Genomic DNA, 17141 nt, shown 5'->3' with positions numbered 1-17141 from the left:
CCAGAAACCTGTGCCGTGGGAGGGAGGCCAACAACCAGGCAGCGGCACGCTGGTCCTCGTGGAGGAACAAAACCAGCTCTGAGGAGCTGAGTCCGTGGGGCTCCTCTCCTGCGGGCCCAGGAGCCTTGTCAGCCATGCAGCGCTCAGCTCATCTCTCAAGTGACCCTCCTGCATCCCCCAGTCTTCCTAGAAAAGAGGGTTTGTGTGAGGTGGAAGCCATTCTTCGCTGCTTTTATCCCAGTGTCTGCTACAACACTGGTCCCATGCAAACTGGTGAGAACGCTGCAGCGCTTGAGAGAGTTTTGCAGTGTCGTGTGATTAAACTTCAACTTTTTTCCCCTTCCTAAACGTCTTTCTAAAGTTGGTGGCAGTCTGGGTGCTACGGTAGAGTGCGGAGGAGGATTTCTGAGGAAGTTTCCTCTCTCAGGCCTTTTTTTAGGCTGGGGCAGGAGGGTGACTAACTGTGGGTACACCCAGACGTTTCCCTTTGGACACACCTAAACACACTTTCCAAGAAGAGGATCATGCCACCTTCCAGTGTGGGTGGAGAGAAAACTTAAAGGGAGACGGGACTAATGGGTCGTGATGTCTGTATCACCATCCTTCCCAGTGTCCCAGTGAGGAATTTTAAGACAGCGCTGGTCTGGGGTGATTTATGCTGTACAGCTAAATGAAGTTGCTTCATTCCTTTGTCTTCTGTCAGCAGATGTGTGTCATTTGTAGACAGTAGAGGCCGTTGCCTGTTTTTACATTCAATTAAGGTTTAACTTCATCACTGGGGCCTCTGCTACAAGTGATCCAGACTGATTGATTATCAGCGTAACGTCTCTGGCAGCGGGTTTGGCGCTGGTGCGGAGCATGGTCGGGGCGCTGCTGCACTTGGTGACGGGAGGAGCAGTTAGGGCTTGTCTCTGCTGTTCCCTTCGTCGAGCTCGTTTAGTGGCAGAATTAGCTGTGGCGGCACGGGCTGGCGCTTGTGAGAGAGAGGTCTGGAGTCAAAGATCTGTAGCGTCTCTCAGACATAAGCCTCTGCAGAAATACAACGAACTGTAATACTGTTCTTGTTACTGGTGTGGAAATGAGTGGGTTGTGCATTTTGTTTCTTTTCGGAGAGACTGGTAGCCTGCAAAATTTGGCTTGCAGCATTTTTTTCCTTGTTTTGTTAATGAAAAAAAATCAGAAATACTGTGGAAGCGTAAAAATGGAAAAGAAATAGTTGCTGCTGCTGAATCAGCTTGGGAAAAGTCCATCAGCCCTTTTCAGTAACCAGAAGTCTCTTTAGACAGCTGTATCTATTGTAACCACAGTAAGTTACTGACTGAAGTCTTTTTCCAAACAAGAGCTTATTTCCAGGGCCCTTCTCGAAATCAGCGTTTAGGTTTGGTGGCAAAACTCCTGCGAATCTTTCTGGTGAGTGGGTCTTGAAATGCTGAGGTTGCCAATGTGGAAGTTGTGTCATTCGTGCTATGGGCGTCTGCGGTCTGAAAATACACGTGCTAAATGTTCCTGTGCCGGGTGGAGGGTGCTCCCCAGTGTTCCCAGTGAGGCTGGACTGGGCAGAGGGCGCTGCTGCCAGTGGGTGCGGGGGAAGCCACCCCATCTCTCCCAGGAGCCTTTCAGGCCTTGCCCTCTTCTCTTCACCCTGTGTTGGTGGGATAAAACCACCGAGGTCCCCCCGTTGCTGGGGCAGTCGAGCAGAACATCTCCCTGCCCATGCAGGTCCTTGGTTAACCCCAGTTACTGTACGCGCTGCCTGCCAAAAATCAATGACTTGCTTGATGATGTTTGTTTGCAGAGTCTTCAAATAACGTACAGTGGAGAAACAACCAAACTGCACAGGGTACATTAGCTGTTGGCTAATAACTTATTACAAATCTCTTTTGGGCTTTGTGTAAGCTAAACTTCCCTTTCATTTTCTACACGGGTAATAGTATATTAAGCTTCCCCGAACCCTGCGGGTGCTTTACATATTAATGTGTAGAGTTTACTGAGCTGCAGTGATCACAGCACATTCAGACAAGAAGTGTCTATGACAAATGTTGCTGTGGCAGTGATGAACTCAGCGTGAGCTGCAGAAACCAGTGCAGACACTTCCCCGTGGCCCACGCGGAGCTCCTGCCCCACAGCCGGTCCCTGAGCTGCGTGTCCTTGTGTCTTCGGGTTTACCTGTGGCTGGAGCCCCTGGAGAAGGGAAAGGCCTGGATGTCTTTCATAAACCTCGACTTTCCGCTGCTCTGCTAAGGACGGCAGGAGCTGGCGGGCTTCGAACACTTCTGAAAATGTTCCCTTGGTGTTTTGTCATGTGCAAAGTTCGTGAGGATGCTGGGGGTTTTCCTCTTGTGCTGCTTCCCTGGGCTGGTGCTTTCAACCACAGACTGGTTCCCCACTTCATCTGAAGCGTGTGTGAAAGTGGATGACTTACCATGTGCTGCTTTTGAATGCAGAGCTTGGAAAACAAGGCCTGTTTAAAGAAGCGCTCATTGTGCAAGGAAATGCAATAAATTCTGCCTTGCAATATCACAGAAAATTGCTTTTTGGACAAACAAGGGGACTTCCAAACAGCTCAGCTGGGCTTGGCGGTGAGGAGAGCTGTACAGACTGGGGATGGCCAGTCCTGGGGTCTGGTGGAGACTCGAACCAGGGGAGCCCCAGGAGCTGAGGCTGGTGCCTTGGGCCCCCCGGGGAAGGTGCAGCTGCAGTTTGGGTCTCTCAAATTGCAGGTGGTTCAGCTTCTGCTCCTCTCCCCTCCTTCCTCCAGCCAGTCATCCAGCAAGCACCTGGGAACTCAGATTTCACGTTGTGAGGTTAAAAGAGGACTGCGAGAGACGCGATGGGAGGTGCTGAGGACTCGGGGCGTTGGCAAAGGCAGTTTGGTATGGGCTTGGCGGGAGGTAGAGATGAAAGGGGCTGAGAGCAGAGTGCTTGGAAACTGAAAGGCTGCTGGGGTGGATGCTTTTTGAAATTGCGGTCAGGGTCAGAGGAGCAATTGGACAGGCAGGTGTGTAAACAGGCTGTAAGTAAAGGCATGCTGCCTGGAGCTCTGGAAATGGAGGGAAGGCTCTTGCTCTGCTGGTGCTTTCAGAGCTGCTCCACTCGCCCAGGTAGCTGCTGCCCGCGCTTGCCCAAGGCTGGGCCTTGAGTTCAGGAGTGACTTCTGGCATACAGGCGCTTATGTAGTAGGTCTGCTTCTGCCTGACTTCTATCTCAACAAGAGGATTTGGAGTTTTTCACCCTCTTGGGTCCACCCAAGGCTGGAACATGTGGCTGTTTCCCCGTGGTTTGGTGGCTCTGCTGACCAAGCGCCAGGCTGTGTGTTGAGCAGCCACCAACGCTCCCGATGCAGCTCGGGGTGCATGTTTGTGGGGCTCTGCCCTGCAGCATCTTGTGCTTGGACGGTGTGTGTCCTGCCTTGTGTGTGCTTCCTAAGGAGCCAGTGGAGCAGAGCGGCGAAGGCTGGAGGTGACCTCTCAGACTGGAAGCAGCATCACCTGCAGCACCCGTAGCAAACTTAGGAAGATGAGCATTTGGCCTGGAGTTTGCTGGTGTTGACCCCTGTGGTAATCCAGAAAGCTTTAGGCACTCAACAATAGCACCATTGATTCATGTGTAGAAATCGACTGGCCAAGGTTACATTTTTGACCCCAGATCTTGCCTTTTTGCCCTCAAATCAAAGGTGAATATCTTGGGTGCTTTTGAGGTGTGGGTTGAACTGCAGGTCCCAAACTTGTGTTGATCTTCTCCCTGTGTTCACACTGTGCTGCTCGTGTGGGCATAGCTCCTAGGAAGGGCCCGCTGAAATGTGGAGATGACGAAGGCTCAAGACGGTGGCGTGCCAGCATCTGTGGTGTGTGCTGCGGTTACTCCTGGAAGACAGAAAGGAATGTGGAGGCCCAAGCCACAATACAGGAGATTTGCTTCGTTAAATAGGTGCACACATAGCAAGGAACAGAATGCCTAAATACTTAGCACTTGCAAAATAAGCAGCCCTCCAGGAATTAATCTGTAATGAAGTTTTTTTCCCTTCTCTGCAATCTGAATCATATAGAGCTCAGTTTACCTGTTTAAAAACAAATGCAGCAGCTGTAATGCATGTGAAATGTTTCAATACATAAATATTTTATTTTTCCATTTTATCTTTCCCCAGGAACTGGCCAACTCTGTCTACTTGGTTATGGAGGTGAGTGTGTCTCTTTGGTGGTTGTTGTTGTTTGGGGTTTTTTTTCCCCTATTATTTTTGCCTTCTTTTTTTGCCATTTTTCTCTCTCTTTTTTTAACTTGGTTTAAACATAGCAACTTGTTACACAAGTAGTGCTTTCTGCTCACAGTGCTGTTGATGGTGCTCTTGCTGGTGTAACCTGTGGCTGCATTGCCTCTGAGAGCTGGAGCAGCCGGATTTTTCGTATTTCTGCTGTCAGAAGGTCGTGCTGACACAGGTTTAATCAATCAGATGTCTTACCTCAAGAGTCAAATTATCTGCTTCAAAGATACACGGAAAGTAAATTTTCTCCACGCAGCTTAGCTGCAAAGCACTTGAGTGATTTCTTTCCTCTGCGGTCTTTGCTCGGAGGTCTTGTTGACTTTCCTTAATGATCTGGAACACAATGTGGGGAGTTTGAGTTTCCATCCGTGGCTGCTCCAAGGCTTTCCTCAACCAGATTTCTGCTGGTGTCTCCAGGGCTGACCCCTCTGCTTTGTTCTGGTTTTATCTTTCTCTCTGCTGTGCCTGCGCACAGGTGTCCACATGCACCAAAGGTGGTTAATGCTCGTGGATCAAAATGTAACATAACATGTAGGAGAAATAGGACAGAAGAGGAACCTACTGGAATGTTTTGTTGGGTGTTTTTGTTTGTTTTCCTGCCAACTTCTGAATACATGTTTTGACATGTGTGTTTATTTATGTTTAAATGCCATGATAAGCCTGCCATCCTAGTGAAGTTTACTGTTTTCACATCTTTGCTTTGCCTTGCATTAACTGAGCTTTCTCTTCTGTTTGCAGTACTGTAATGGTGGTGACCTGGCAGACTATCTTCACAGTAAGTAGAACAATATGGAGAATATCTTCTGTGTTCAGAAGAAAACACTGTTTTAACTCATTGAAGTTGCTGGGGTTTGTGGAAGGTCTAAGTAAGCAGATGGTATCTCTCTTTAATTCCTGCAAAGTAAACTGAGAATCCATGACAATAAAAGCTGGTCTTGTAGTCTTTCCTATGTAGGCCAGTGGTGACTGTCAGTAGGTACAATGGCTTTACAGATTAAACATACTTTAACATTGCTAGGGACGTGGTTTGTCTTTTTCTTGGTCACTGGAAAAAGCTGTTTATACTGAAGCCTTGCAGTTCTGTAGAGTTGCATTAAAATAAAATCCCAAGAGTGTATTTCCCTTTCTTTAAGTTTACTCTTAAGGGTGTCCCCACATCCAGGACAGAACACGTTTCTTCCTTCAGCGTGGTGAGGACGACTGTAGCGTGGCCAGTAGTGTTGTGAGGGCGATGATCTTCTGGTTCATCCCAGGTGGGGCGGGGACCCCTTTGCCAACAAGAGGTGTGGGGCACTGCTGTGTAACTTTTCACTCTCTACAGCGAGGTAATTAAGAACATGATGAGACTAGACCTATCTGGAATAAGTCTTCACAGGAGTCTCCCTGGCCATGCTCTGCATGGGTGGAGACGGGCCCCAAATAAATCAGCTTGGTCTCTCAGCCTTCAGCATGGTTTGGGTAGGGCCCATGTTAAAGAGACACTTGTGGCACGTGTGGGTAAGAGGAGAAGTTCTTTTTCCTAAATAACTTCTCTAAAATGATGTTGTCATGTAACATCAGCAGGTGTCCTCCAGTGCATCCACCCTTGGATCAGCTGCCCAGGGCTGTTTACTACAGTTTACCTGGCAGGTTGGACATCTTGGCACAGGTTGACCAGAGCACTTTTTAGGTGGTTTCATCCTCTTCCTACACCTCAGGAGGTAGAAGGCACGCGGGCCCACGCTGCCCCGCGGTGAATGTTTGCTGTGACCCACTGGCCAGTGCAGCCGCCGTTCGCCAGGCAGGGAGCTGAGCACCTCGGCACTGAAGTGCAGCCCATGAAGATAAACACAGGGATATTATTACTTCTCAGTAATAGCAAAGCAAGGCTTGTGAAACAGCGTTTTCTGCAAGAACCTGTTGCTGACCACAGGCCTCCATGGGGATGCCCAGGCTTCAATGCGGGCTTACTGTTTTGCCAGCAGTTTTCTGATGAAGATGAGAGAGATCCCGTTTTTACAGGGACAGAATTACAAGTTCCCTGTTTGGGATGTAGCCGAGAAAGTGAGTTGTTTTGTTCTTCACACTTTTTTTTTTTTTTTTTTGGTAGCACCTAAATTGAATGAGTTCTGTATCTTGTCCCTCCCTCTGCCTGTGGTAGCTGGTCTAGAAGATCCTTTGCAGACCAATATCCTGAAGTCATGGAATGTGTTGGTTGAAGGACAGAGACATAAATACAGTTGGAGATTGCTGCTGTCATGCAGTAGACTGATGGGCTGAGTATGAGACAGAGAGAATGTGTGTTTCTGTGTTACAGCCTGTTGGTTAATGGAGAGAGGGAAAAGGAGATGTCCCCACACTCCCCAAGTACCCGGCTGTCCCTTCCGTGTAACTGAGAGCAGTGTCTCAATTTCATGGTCCTACCTTGCCGTGTACCTGGATTTGTCAGATTTAATGCTGCCGGGGGATCCAACAGAGCTCTGTCTCATTTTGCTGTGCTGCAATGGGGTAGCTCAGCTTTGCCACAGCAGTTGCACTGGAGGATTCTGCAGGCTCAGACACCAGCTCAGGTTCTGCGTGTGTCAGGAAAATGGTCCCTTTGCAGGGCTGAGAGCTTTGGACAGACTTCTGTGAAATGGAAAAGCTTAAATTTGACAGAAATTGGTAGCTTAGAGGCCCTGTTTTCTTTGGGTGAATGGATTTTTCTGGTCTGGGTAGCAGTGTTTTTGTTTTCAGCGTAAAGAGTCGGAATCCACATTAGGGAGGCCGCTTAGCTGGTTTGCTGGGGGATGGTGACTAGTGCTGCGTTAGCCTTATAACCCCCAAATTATAGAGGGGTAACGCCTTGAAGATGCGGCACGCTGTTGGACTGCAGGTCAGAACAAGGCTCTCGACAACAGAGCTGTTCTGCTAGAGGCAGAGTGTACTTAGCCAGGGGTTTGTAATTGCCTGCTAGCTTCATAGTGTTTAGAGCTGCCAACTTTCAAGTCTTGCTTCATGTTTGGGGAATGATGAGGCAGCCTGTCCTTTCCTGGGCAAAAAAACTTTGGAATTCTAGTTGTTTTGTTTAAAGATGGTGTTTTAACCATTCCTGGATAGATTTCCTTGAATAAGAATCACAAAAATATTGCAGAGAGCTTTTGTTGGAGAGAAGATTGAGCACAGCTAAGCTTCTGGACCTTGAATAGACAGAAAACAGTACAGGACTGAGCGCACTGCTGTGTTTCAGCAGGAGGTCGGGGAAGGCTCTGTTAAGGATGAGGCAGTGCTTTTTCCAGAAGGTGCAAGTGGGTTTGGAAGACTTGCTTCTGAGCTGCCTCTTAACGTCCTTAAAATCCCTTTGCAGAATCTCCCCTTCTTGCAGAGGAGTCTCTTGAATTCCGACCGAGTGCCAGCTGGTGAGGAGAAAGGCCCAGTGAGGGGAGGGAAACTCTATCTACATGTGCTCTGGTCTCACGCGGGTGAGCCCAGGACCAGCTGATAGCCGTGGTGACATTTCAGCTCTGCCTGTGCCACCTCCCAGAACAGCCAGCTTTGGGAGCCCTGGGAATTTATTTTCTGTTCCAAGTGCTGTTTAACTTCTGTGTCCCTCACCGTTTCCCATGCACATATTTTAAAAGCTGGAGTTTTTAATTTCCTGTGTTGTGCTAAAGCTGCGTGCAACCTCCTCTGTGTTTTCAGAAGGATTCCTCCCTTCTAGCTGACTGGGTAGAGTAGCATTTTGAAGCTCTTGCCAGCTTGTTTAAATGTCTTACTAGAGAACAGCTGGAAAAACACTAATGGAGTCCCAAGTAACTTACAAGGACCTCTTACAAAAGGGGTTATTTTATTCAAGCGGAATGGTGCTTTCTTGAAGGCCGAGTTGCTGTGTGAGTGACAGGGAGCCGGGCTGGCAGCACCGTGACCCTGGGCTTGGTTCAGCAGGCTGCTCCCAGCTTCAGCAAGAGTTTCACACACGTGGCTCTTAAAATAACGAGAGCTAATGTCTCATCACTCTGATTAAAACAGCCGATTGAACATTATTTTAATCCCTTCAATGTTAATTTTCACGCCACTGTTCTTGGGAAGCCCATATCTCAGGAGAACACAGTGTAGAGCTTCCATATTTGCAGATTTTGATGGCTAATATTTATTTTAAAAAACAAATTGCTTATAAATGTGTTCTGAAGCAGTCTTACTGCTCTTTCCTACCGATGGATGCAAGAGGGAGGGTGTCAGATGACAGCTTGCAGGGGTTGTTTGGTAGGGCTACGTTGTTGGATATTGGACTGTGGTTCATCCGAACACCGGGTGTGGGATTAGAATTATGGTTTGGTCTGGTGGGCGATGACGCACAAGGGTTAGGCCTAGACTTGGACTCACACCCCGAAGTTACAGATTCCCACTGGTCATGTACCCTGACTCTATCTGAATTTAACCTACCAGCCCTGTCATGGCCCAGCCTGGGCCTTAACAATCCCTGCAGGCGTAAAGCCTAATCCTGACTACCTTTTAGACTTTTTAGACTCAGTTGATAACCCAAATTTAGCATCCGCCACTGGCCTGAGTTCACTGTGAGAGGCTCGGGGCTGAAAACAGCCCCAACCACAGAATAAGCTGGGAATGCAAACGCTCTCCCTTTTTGCCTGTAGGAATCATTTAGAAATAGTGTGTGGAGAAAAACACGCCATATGTAGAAGTGAAAATGCCAAATTATAGCTAATTGCTGTGGAGAATCTGCCTTCTGGGCTCTTCATAGAACTGGTGTTGTAATTTTTTCATCTGCAGCTATTTTTTTTTCTCCTTCCTAGCTATGCGGACACTTAGTGAAGACACCATCAGGCTCTTTCTCCAGCAGATAGCAGGTGCCATGAAAATGCTGCACAGCAAAGGCATCATCCATCGGGACCTGAAACCACAGAATATCCTCCTGTCCTACGCTGGAGGCAGGAAATCAAATCCCAACAACATTCGCATAAAGATCGGTAAGACCCCATTGCAAACGTCACCCTAAGAGCTCTCGGGTGAGTTTGGTGACAGAAAAGTGGCAAGCCTCCATCTTTCTTTGGGCAGCTGTCTAGGAGAAGGAAAGAATTACTGCGCTTTTTAAAATACCCTCATGTTTTTCATCTTCCTCACTTGGTTCCCCTGCTAGACATAACCATCAGTTGGCTCCAAGCAGGAGGAGCAAGAGCTTCTGCTCTGCCAGGACACAGACACACAAGAACTGGGCAGGCCTTGCTCCGCTTCCAAGCTGAACGGTGCCTGTCTTGGTAAAAAAACACACCAGCCTGCCTGAATTGACTTGTAGTCTCCAGGCTTACTAAGAAATGAGCAGCAGTTGTGACTTTTGTCTTCAGCTTTTTATAGAATTGAGGTAAATGTTGGTGTCTTAAGGCCTGAAAGTAGCTGCTCTCCTGGCTGGCCTGGGACCGCACAGCGGGAGTCGGGCATACCTAAAAGCAGTTGGAATTAGAGGCAGGTTTCCAGGTATCTGGAAGAGATTCACTTTTTGCACATTAGGCAAGTGGCACAAATGGACCAGTAGCTGGGACAGATGCCCTAGAAATCCAGTTACAGAGCACACTCATCCCCCGTGGTCCCTCAGAAACAAGAGCTGGATGATATCACCCTCAACACGGGGACCTTTTGATTATGTTACAGTTCACGAGCTGAAGCTGACTCCAATTAGATAAAGCTGTTTATTGCCTGAACCCTGTGCTGTGGAGGGAGTGTTAATGCTTTGATTCAGCTGAGAAATGAGGTCCAGTGGAAAAGTTCGGGACGTTGCTGCCCATTAGGCTGAAGTGCAGAGTTACCTGGTGGGTGGCAGCGACTGGGAGCTGCAGATGGACCCTGCAACCCTTTCCTCTCGCTTCCCTGAGAAATATTGATACATGGTCCAGGGAACAGCTAGCTGTACCCATCAGTGACAGGTGACAGTGTCAACAGCTCTGTCACTCTCCCAGCCTGAAATATCTGGTAACCTTGAGAGAACCTCTGAGTATCATATGATCAGATGTTGAGTAACCTGCGGAGGGAATTTGTTGTGGTATTCCTTGCCCCTGGATTCTCTAGCCTCCAGGTGAAGTGTGGCTCAGCTTTCTGTCCTGGAGCTGGAGTCAGCACTGTTGAAACTCTTCTAAAGGAGCAGAACAAGACTCTTTTCACCAGGGCCAGTCTAGAAATGGGGGTGGTGATGAGTAGTGGTTTCTCATGGATGTATGTTACATTGCAGCCTTTTCAGTGGAACTTTTAGTTCTCCAAACTAGAAGTTGAGATAGAAGCAGGTGAATGAGGCAGTACGGACTGATGCCCTCTCACTGAAGTCAGGAGAGCTTTACCAGCTCCCAGCAGCTGACATTTTGAGTGCAAATGGATATAGGAAGAAATGACTACTGATCTCTGAAAAATGAATGGAGTTTGTTCTTCAGAATGCTTTTTTGGTTTTGTGGCTTGATCTGTCCTTCTCTAGAGTCTGCAGTGTGCAGTAATAGCTAACACAAGGAGAAGAGAGCTATCAAAGTATTAAGACTTTGTACTTCACTTGCTGTAAAGATTCATGAGAAGCAAAAGAAGAGGGAATCAACTGGGGAAGGGATGGGCTCTGTAGAACTGGTGTCTGATCCTGACCTACCTCTCTGTTTCTCTTTGTAGCTGACTTTGGGTTTGCCCGATACCTGCAGAATAATATGATGGCAGCAACGTTGTGTGGTTCACCAATGTACATGGTAAGTGTGGTTTACCTACAGATTTGTCTGTATTGTTCTTGCTTTGCCCCCTAGAAGCAAGGCTTTGTTTTTTCCTAGTCTTTCCCCCAAAGGTGAGATTTTATTTACTTGTCAGAAAGCAGCTATTGCACAGGGAGTTTCCATAAAGTTCTAGCTGCTGGTAATGCTGGACGACAGGTGCTTGTGTTATCTAACTTTCAGGTGAGCTGTTGATAAATAGAACTGAACAAAATGGAGTAATGATTGCTGTCTGCTCCCAGAAACTGCATCTTCCAGAGGGGCCTGGGGTGTCTGTGCTGGAGGCATTGGGAAATGAATCTATTTCCTCTGCTGAGAGCAAAGCAACAACAAAAGAGAATAAGGGCTGGGGTGACATTTCACATATCTGGCTATATTTGAGGTGTTGCTTCCTTGGAGAGGAACCTCAATAAATCGCTGTTTCAGCAGGTGCTTTGGGGACGGAGTGGTTCCGTGAGCCTGCTGCCACCTTGGGCTTTGCAGTGCTTTTTGCTAAGGCCACAGCATCAGGAGCAAGGTCCCTATTTAACAGCAGTTTTGTAAAATGGTCTTTTGGTCTTGCGAAGTCCCTTCAGATATATGGACCTTTGCAGGCAGAGATTTTGCCATTCTGGTTAACTTAATCCTAAGAATTCTTTGCTGTATGGCTCAGCAGGTAAGTGTAAATGGAGCTCACCTGCTTCTGTTTGCAATTTGTTTTGTGCATTCCCACTCTCTAACCTTTCCCCCCAGCAAATACTTTCACCAAACCAGCTGCTTCCAGGATGACTTCTTAGCTTGTGAAACAGATGTGTTCAAAAAACCAAACCGATCCCTTTCACCCCCTTTGTACTGTCCGCTCTGAGACCAAGATGTGAGGAGGCGATGTCTTGTTTGTGCTCATGGCAGCAGTCAAGACCTCAGTGTCACCTCAAGTCAGTGGAATTAAAAATGACAAAGCCAGGCCAGAAATAAAAATGTCCAAGTCAGCTGGCCATGTAATAGTTCCTGGGGATGTGGGTGTCTGAGCTCAAAGTAGAAAGATGATGTGGATCAGTTTGGGTTGAAATGCTTACAGGTGCCCTGGGGCAGTAGGTATCTGATCTTGAACATGGTCTAATCCACTCCAAGGTCTTGCCCGTACTCGTTGGGCAGGGTTGGGCTGGACTGGCTGCACTGACAGGGGTGGGTGTCTGCTGGTCTGCTCCACAGCACTAACTCCAGCAAAACAGACTTTCTCTCTCTCCCTTGTTTTGAAGCCTGGTGTTTATTTGAACTATGCTATATGTGAAGATGATGTAATTTTTTTTTTCTTCTGTGAGAGTTTCCTGAATTGTCTGTTTTTAGTGATACTTTTTCTTTCAGAGTCTCTTGTGAAAGTAAATGAAAACACTCAGTTTATTTTTTTTAAAGGGCTAGGGATGAGCTTTCTCTTTTTTTTTTTTTTTTTTTACAAATTGGACATTTGGACATTACAAGGAATTTCAGAATGTTTCATATTATTCTCTGTTCACTGATGGATTTGAAGGAAAATGGGGAGGGAGGGTTCATTTACCTGCTTTAGCTTGTAGCCCATTGCTGCTCTTTCCATTTTGCTCCTTTAAAAAAGGTATTTTACCCACACCAGAATGAGCTTTCTGTGTGAACCCTGATGTGATCTGTGTCACGTGAGACTGGAAGCCTCCTTGTGCAGTTCTTGTCCTGCTTCCTTGGCTTTATTTGGTGTCAAACCTGCTTCCCTTGGGCATAGACCAAGCTCCTGTCCACGACTTGTTTGCTGCCATTTTTTTTCTGTTATGTGTGGCCTTTACCTCCAACAGAGCTAGAAAATTGTTCTTGTTCCACGCTGGCAGCACTGCAATGCGATCTGTTGTTATAAACACGTGGGATTAGCAAGCCTGCCCGTCTGTCTCTCTGCCCCGAGCCAGGGCGCTGGAGACTGGCGCCGTGTCCAGCTCTGAACAGCCTGCGAGGGAGCGAGCGAGGGCGCAGGGAGGGTTTGGAGAGCAGGGGCAGGCACGGCAGGGCTGGGGCTGCTGCTCCGGAACGCACACAGCAGCCTTTGAACCCCAACTGGGGCACTTGGCAGCAGGCTCTGGAGCTGCTGTCTTGGACTAAATGAGGACAGTGCGTAAGCGATGGAGATGAGGATGGAGGCTGAAGCTTACCTGTGCACTGTGAGCCCTTGCTTTTCTTCATCATTTACACATTACTTGCTTTGATGTAGAAGATCTGTTTGAGTGAGGCGTTTGCTGAGCACAGGTGGATTCAGAAGCTGGTACACCGAGAAGAGAGAGTAAGGAGTTTGCCCCAAGTAGCCAAACAGCATAGTGTACATAGGGTATTTCTGTCTGCCTGAATGAAAATCTCTGCTTCCTCTGCTTAGATGGGGAATTGGCCCTTTCAGGCTTGTGTTACAGTCTTCTCGGGAGCAAATCTTTAATGGTTACTGGGGAGTGTAGCTCAAGGGGTTTTTTTTAAAGCATATTATGACTTCTGTTTCTTTCTTGCAGCTACTAAAAAAAAAAAAGTACATCCTTTATAAAACTGATTTCTGTTCTCTCCCAAAAAGGCACCAGAAGTCATTATGTCTCAACACTACGATGCCAAAGCTGACCTCTGGAGTATAGGAACCATCATTTATCAGTGTCTGACGGGAAAGGCTCCTTTCCAGGTGAGTTGCTTAGATCTAATGTTTCTGACTCTTTTTTCCTTTTCTCTTTTTTTTCCTTTTAATCCACTTACTCTAAAGCTTCTGTCATCTATAATATTAACTCTCATAGATCCAAACTCATGGAGGTCTGGCTGTCCAACACCTTGACAATGTGGTGCTTTATATGTTGTAATGCTGGGTGTGTTACTTCTCTGGACTGTATCTCAGTGAAATGGATTTGCTGGTTATAAATCTTTAGGAAGAGTCATCTCTTCAGAAAACGATCGTTAATCGGTTAAAGCAGTGGTTTTTTCCAGGCCCACACTTAAAAAAAAAAAAAAGTTTCTGTTTAGAGCTGTACTTAGTGTATATTTTATAATTATAATTCTGTTGGGTATGGAAGGACAATAAGGAAGATCGTAAATGCAAGTTAATGTTGATGATTTGGTGGTAACTGGTGTATTGCAGATATATTGACTTTGGTTTTAGGGCAGTTAAGTAGGATCTTATCAAAAGGATCTTACCTGTCATCTCTCAGCAATCCCTTCCAGCGTGAAACCCCTCAAATGTAACACAGTCCAGTAAAACTCCACCCTGTAATTTATGCCGTAACTTCTGGATGAGCTAGACCATATCTTTTATGAAAAGTATTCTCTGATTTTAAATTTTTGAATGATGGAGAACTTGTCACAGGATTACTTCATGCATTTTTAATTATATAAAACTGGAGTTCTTCTGGACTCAGTGTATTTGTCTCGTTTCAAATCATTAGTGTGCCCCACTGCCTATTACTTTTCTGTGCCGAGTGAGATCTGCAGGCTCTCCCTTGCAACCACTATTTTAAAGTACTGTACTTTTCTGGGTTTTTTTTTTCTTTTTCTTTTTTCCTCTTGCTGTCTTACAGCATAACAGGGAGATGCTTGAGTTGCTGCATCTTCTCTGCCTCTCTAATGCGTGAGCTCTGTAGAGCTTGTCTCTGATCAGTGGACAAAGACCAAACCTCACGTCTGCATCTGATGGGTTGGCTGATGCCAACTCTGCAGCTTCTTAGATCAGTCTTTATCCTGACTGCCTAACAGAACAACAGAAAACACATGGCACTTTAGGGGAGAGGGGGAGAATCTCTGCTCATGTAATAAGGCAAATTTTATGAACTGCAGGCCTTCTAGAGCTTTAGCTCCACAGCTCTTCAGAATTTCACACTAGACCTTGAATGTTTATGTAGTTACATCAGCAGGAAGGATAAAGTGAATTCTGAATCTGTTGCAGGACAGAGTGGGCAAATACAGCAGTAAATTAATGGTGTGTTTTGGTTTTGTGTGGAGCCAAGAACACTTTTCTCCTTCAGGGTCATTTTTTCCCTGCTGCTTTAAGAATCTCCCGTTTCAGTGCTGTATATTGTGTGACCAGCTTGCTCTGTATTTAGATCAAGACTTCATTTCCTTTGCACGTTTCTGTTTTTATAAACACTCCTACAAAGTAGGCTGGAACTCCTGAATGGCTCCTGTTTACTAGCTGCATCCACTTGTCAGTGTTGGTAGCTTTGTTTGAGAGGAGAAAATGACTTGTTAGGATAAAAGAAAATAAATATTTGTGCATTAAGGAAAAACGGGGGGTGGAGAAGGCAAGCTTTGGCTCTGAGAGCCTTGTGCTTGTTCGTTCTTTAACCTGGTGCCATTCAGTCTCGAGACACCTTGGTGTTGTACTCATTCAAATGATTTAGTTATCATTTAACGTGGTGACTTCATCATCAGTGTTCTTCACTTGGTAGCTCACACGCAACCTTGGGGCATCTGATTGCTTTGAAAAGAATTAGGTAGTTTTTATCACTGGTCATGGAAGTGTGTCACAAATGTTCTTCTGAAAATATTTGTTCTTATAAAGAAGGTTTTTCACAGGACATAATATTGAACACTAGTCAGCTTCGTTCAGCTCTCCAGGTTTTGAAAGGGCAGGTGGCCCGAAAACCGTCAGCTCTGTGTGTCGTGTGGCCCAGGGGAGGTGAGAGCAGACCCGATGTGTCCCGCTGGCTGGGCACAGCTGTCCCCGTCATGGGCACGAAGGGACGTTCTGGTCCTGGTCCTTGCTTTGTGCCTGCCCGACTGGATACCTGCTCTCTTTCCCATATACACCCAACACCTGTTGGGCTGGGGGCGGGGGTCATTTGTTTCTCTATTTTATTTTTCCCCTGCACCCTTTCCTCTGTTGGGGTTTGTATTTTGAAGGGAAATGCCAGGCCCCATCTGTTCCTGCAGTAGCAGCTGTGGATTTGTTTGATCAGGCGGAATGCAAAGCTCAGCCCAGATGGTTCTCCGGGTGCCATCTATTTGTTTTGACCACGCGTGTCACAAATCGCTTTCTCCTAGCTGCGAGTTTCAGGTGAAAGAAGCCTGTCTAGGGCAGATGTTGGAAAGCTAGTTAAAGGTTAACCGGCTTTATTTCTTCGTTGGCATGACTGTGCTGTTAGAATTTGCTGCTGATGGTCATGGAGCAGGCGAGAAGCAGCTGTTCACAAGGCTTTGGGGAGGAGAAGAGGGGTCCTGGGCGGAGGTGATGGGGAGACCCTGAAGAGGAAAGATGCTTTTGGGAGGGACATCTGCAAATGGGTGGGGAGAGAACAGGCTGATTCCACATGGTGCCCCCAGCAGACCCGGCTGTACAGAGCAGGCAGGAACTGGGTTTCTGATGTTGGAATCTTCCCCGTGTGTTGCTGGCAGGGACAGCCCCGCTCCTCTGTCTGGGTGAGACTCCACCGGGATCCGGAGCACGGAGGGCGAAATGTGCTGCGTTTGGGTGCTCTGGCTGTTCCCTGCGTGAGCCAGTTAGGCACTTGGATGGGCACACGAACCAGAAGGACTCCAGTGTTATCTGTGCTGAGCAGGAATGAGCTGTCTATAAATAAAATAGGGCATCAGGAGGCTGGGTTAGATGGAGAAAAGATCAAATGTGTTGAAAGGCTGAGGCAGCTGTCAATCCAGAAAGTGCCTGTAAATCGAGACAGATGTGTGTGAATGCGACTTCTGGCTTTCTCAAAGTTAAAATTAACTATAGCTGGGTCACCCAAGGCAACTTCCCAGAGCCATTTCTGTCCCTTCCCTGCACGCGGACAAGACAGAAGCCGCTGATGCTCAATGTGAACAGTTGGTAGGATGGCTGGCGAAGCTGTCTTAAGGAGCTTTCTGTAGTAAACATGCCCATAAACAAAACAGCGAGGCTGCCATAGGGATGAGATTAATGGGATTCATAATCCCTATAAACAGATTTGCTGAGCACTGTATTAATGTGGAATTGTTAATTTGCCTGGCCTAATAAGAGGTGTGCACGTACATCTCTTCTCTTCTGTTGCTGAGGACAGGACTTGAACAGCGTGTTTCCTGGTCATGCTGAGCGCTGCGGAGAAGTGTCTCCAGGGTACGGTGGTTTTCTCTTGTCCTTGCTGAGCTGAAAAGATGGGGACCCGGTGCCCACCATGAGGTGACATAGGCTGTGCAGGCAAGTGACAATCAGAAGCAAAACTGGAGGCAGAGAAGAAAAAGATTCACAC

The 17141-nt window shown here is 47.1% G+C and overlaps 1 protein-coding gene across 4 annotated transcripts in view; it reads left to right on the top strand.

Moving 5' to 3' along the window:
- ULK1 (unc-51 like autophagy activating kinase 1) overlaps positions 1-17141 on the top strand; it is a 76090-nt gene that overhangs the window by 11791 nt on the left and 47158 nt on the right. For all 4 annotated transcript variants that reach the window (XM_065646015.1, XM_065646014.1, XM_065646016.1 and 1 more), the window contains exons 5-9: positions 4145-4177; positions 4997-5033; positions 9028-9201; positions 10874-10947; positions 13517-13618. In XM_065646015.1, coding sequence (XP_065502087.1) covers positions 4145-4177; positions 4997-5033; positions 9028-9201; positions 10874-10947; positions 13517-13618 — 420 coding nt within the window. The remainder of the gene's footprint in view (positions 1-4144; positions 4178-4996; positions 5034-9027; positions 9202-10873; positions 10948-13516; positions 13619-17141) is intronic.

This window comes from Caloenas nicobarica, chromosome 16, assembly GCF_036013445.1.
Source record: "Caloenas nicobarica isolate bCalNic1 chromosome 16, bCalNic1.hap1, whole genome shotgun sequence".
NCBI classification, from domain to species: Eukaryota; Metazoa; Chordata; class Aves; order Columbiformes; family Columbidae; genus Caloenas; species Caloenas nicobarica.
The sequence above is the reverse complement of the archived record's forward strand: the minus strand, read 5'-3'. Positions and strand labels throughout refer to the sequence as shown.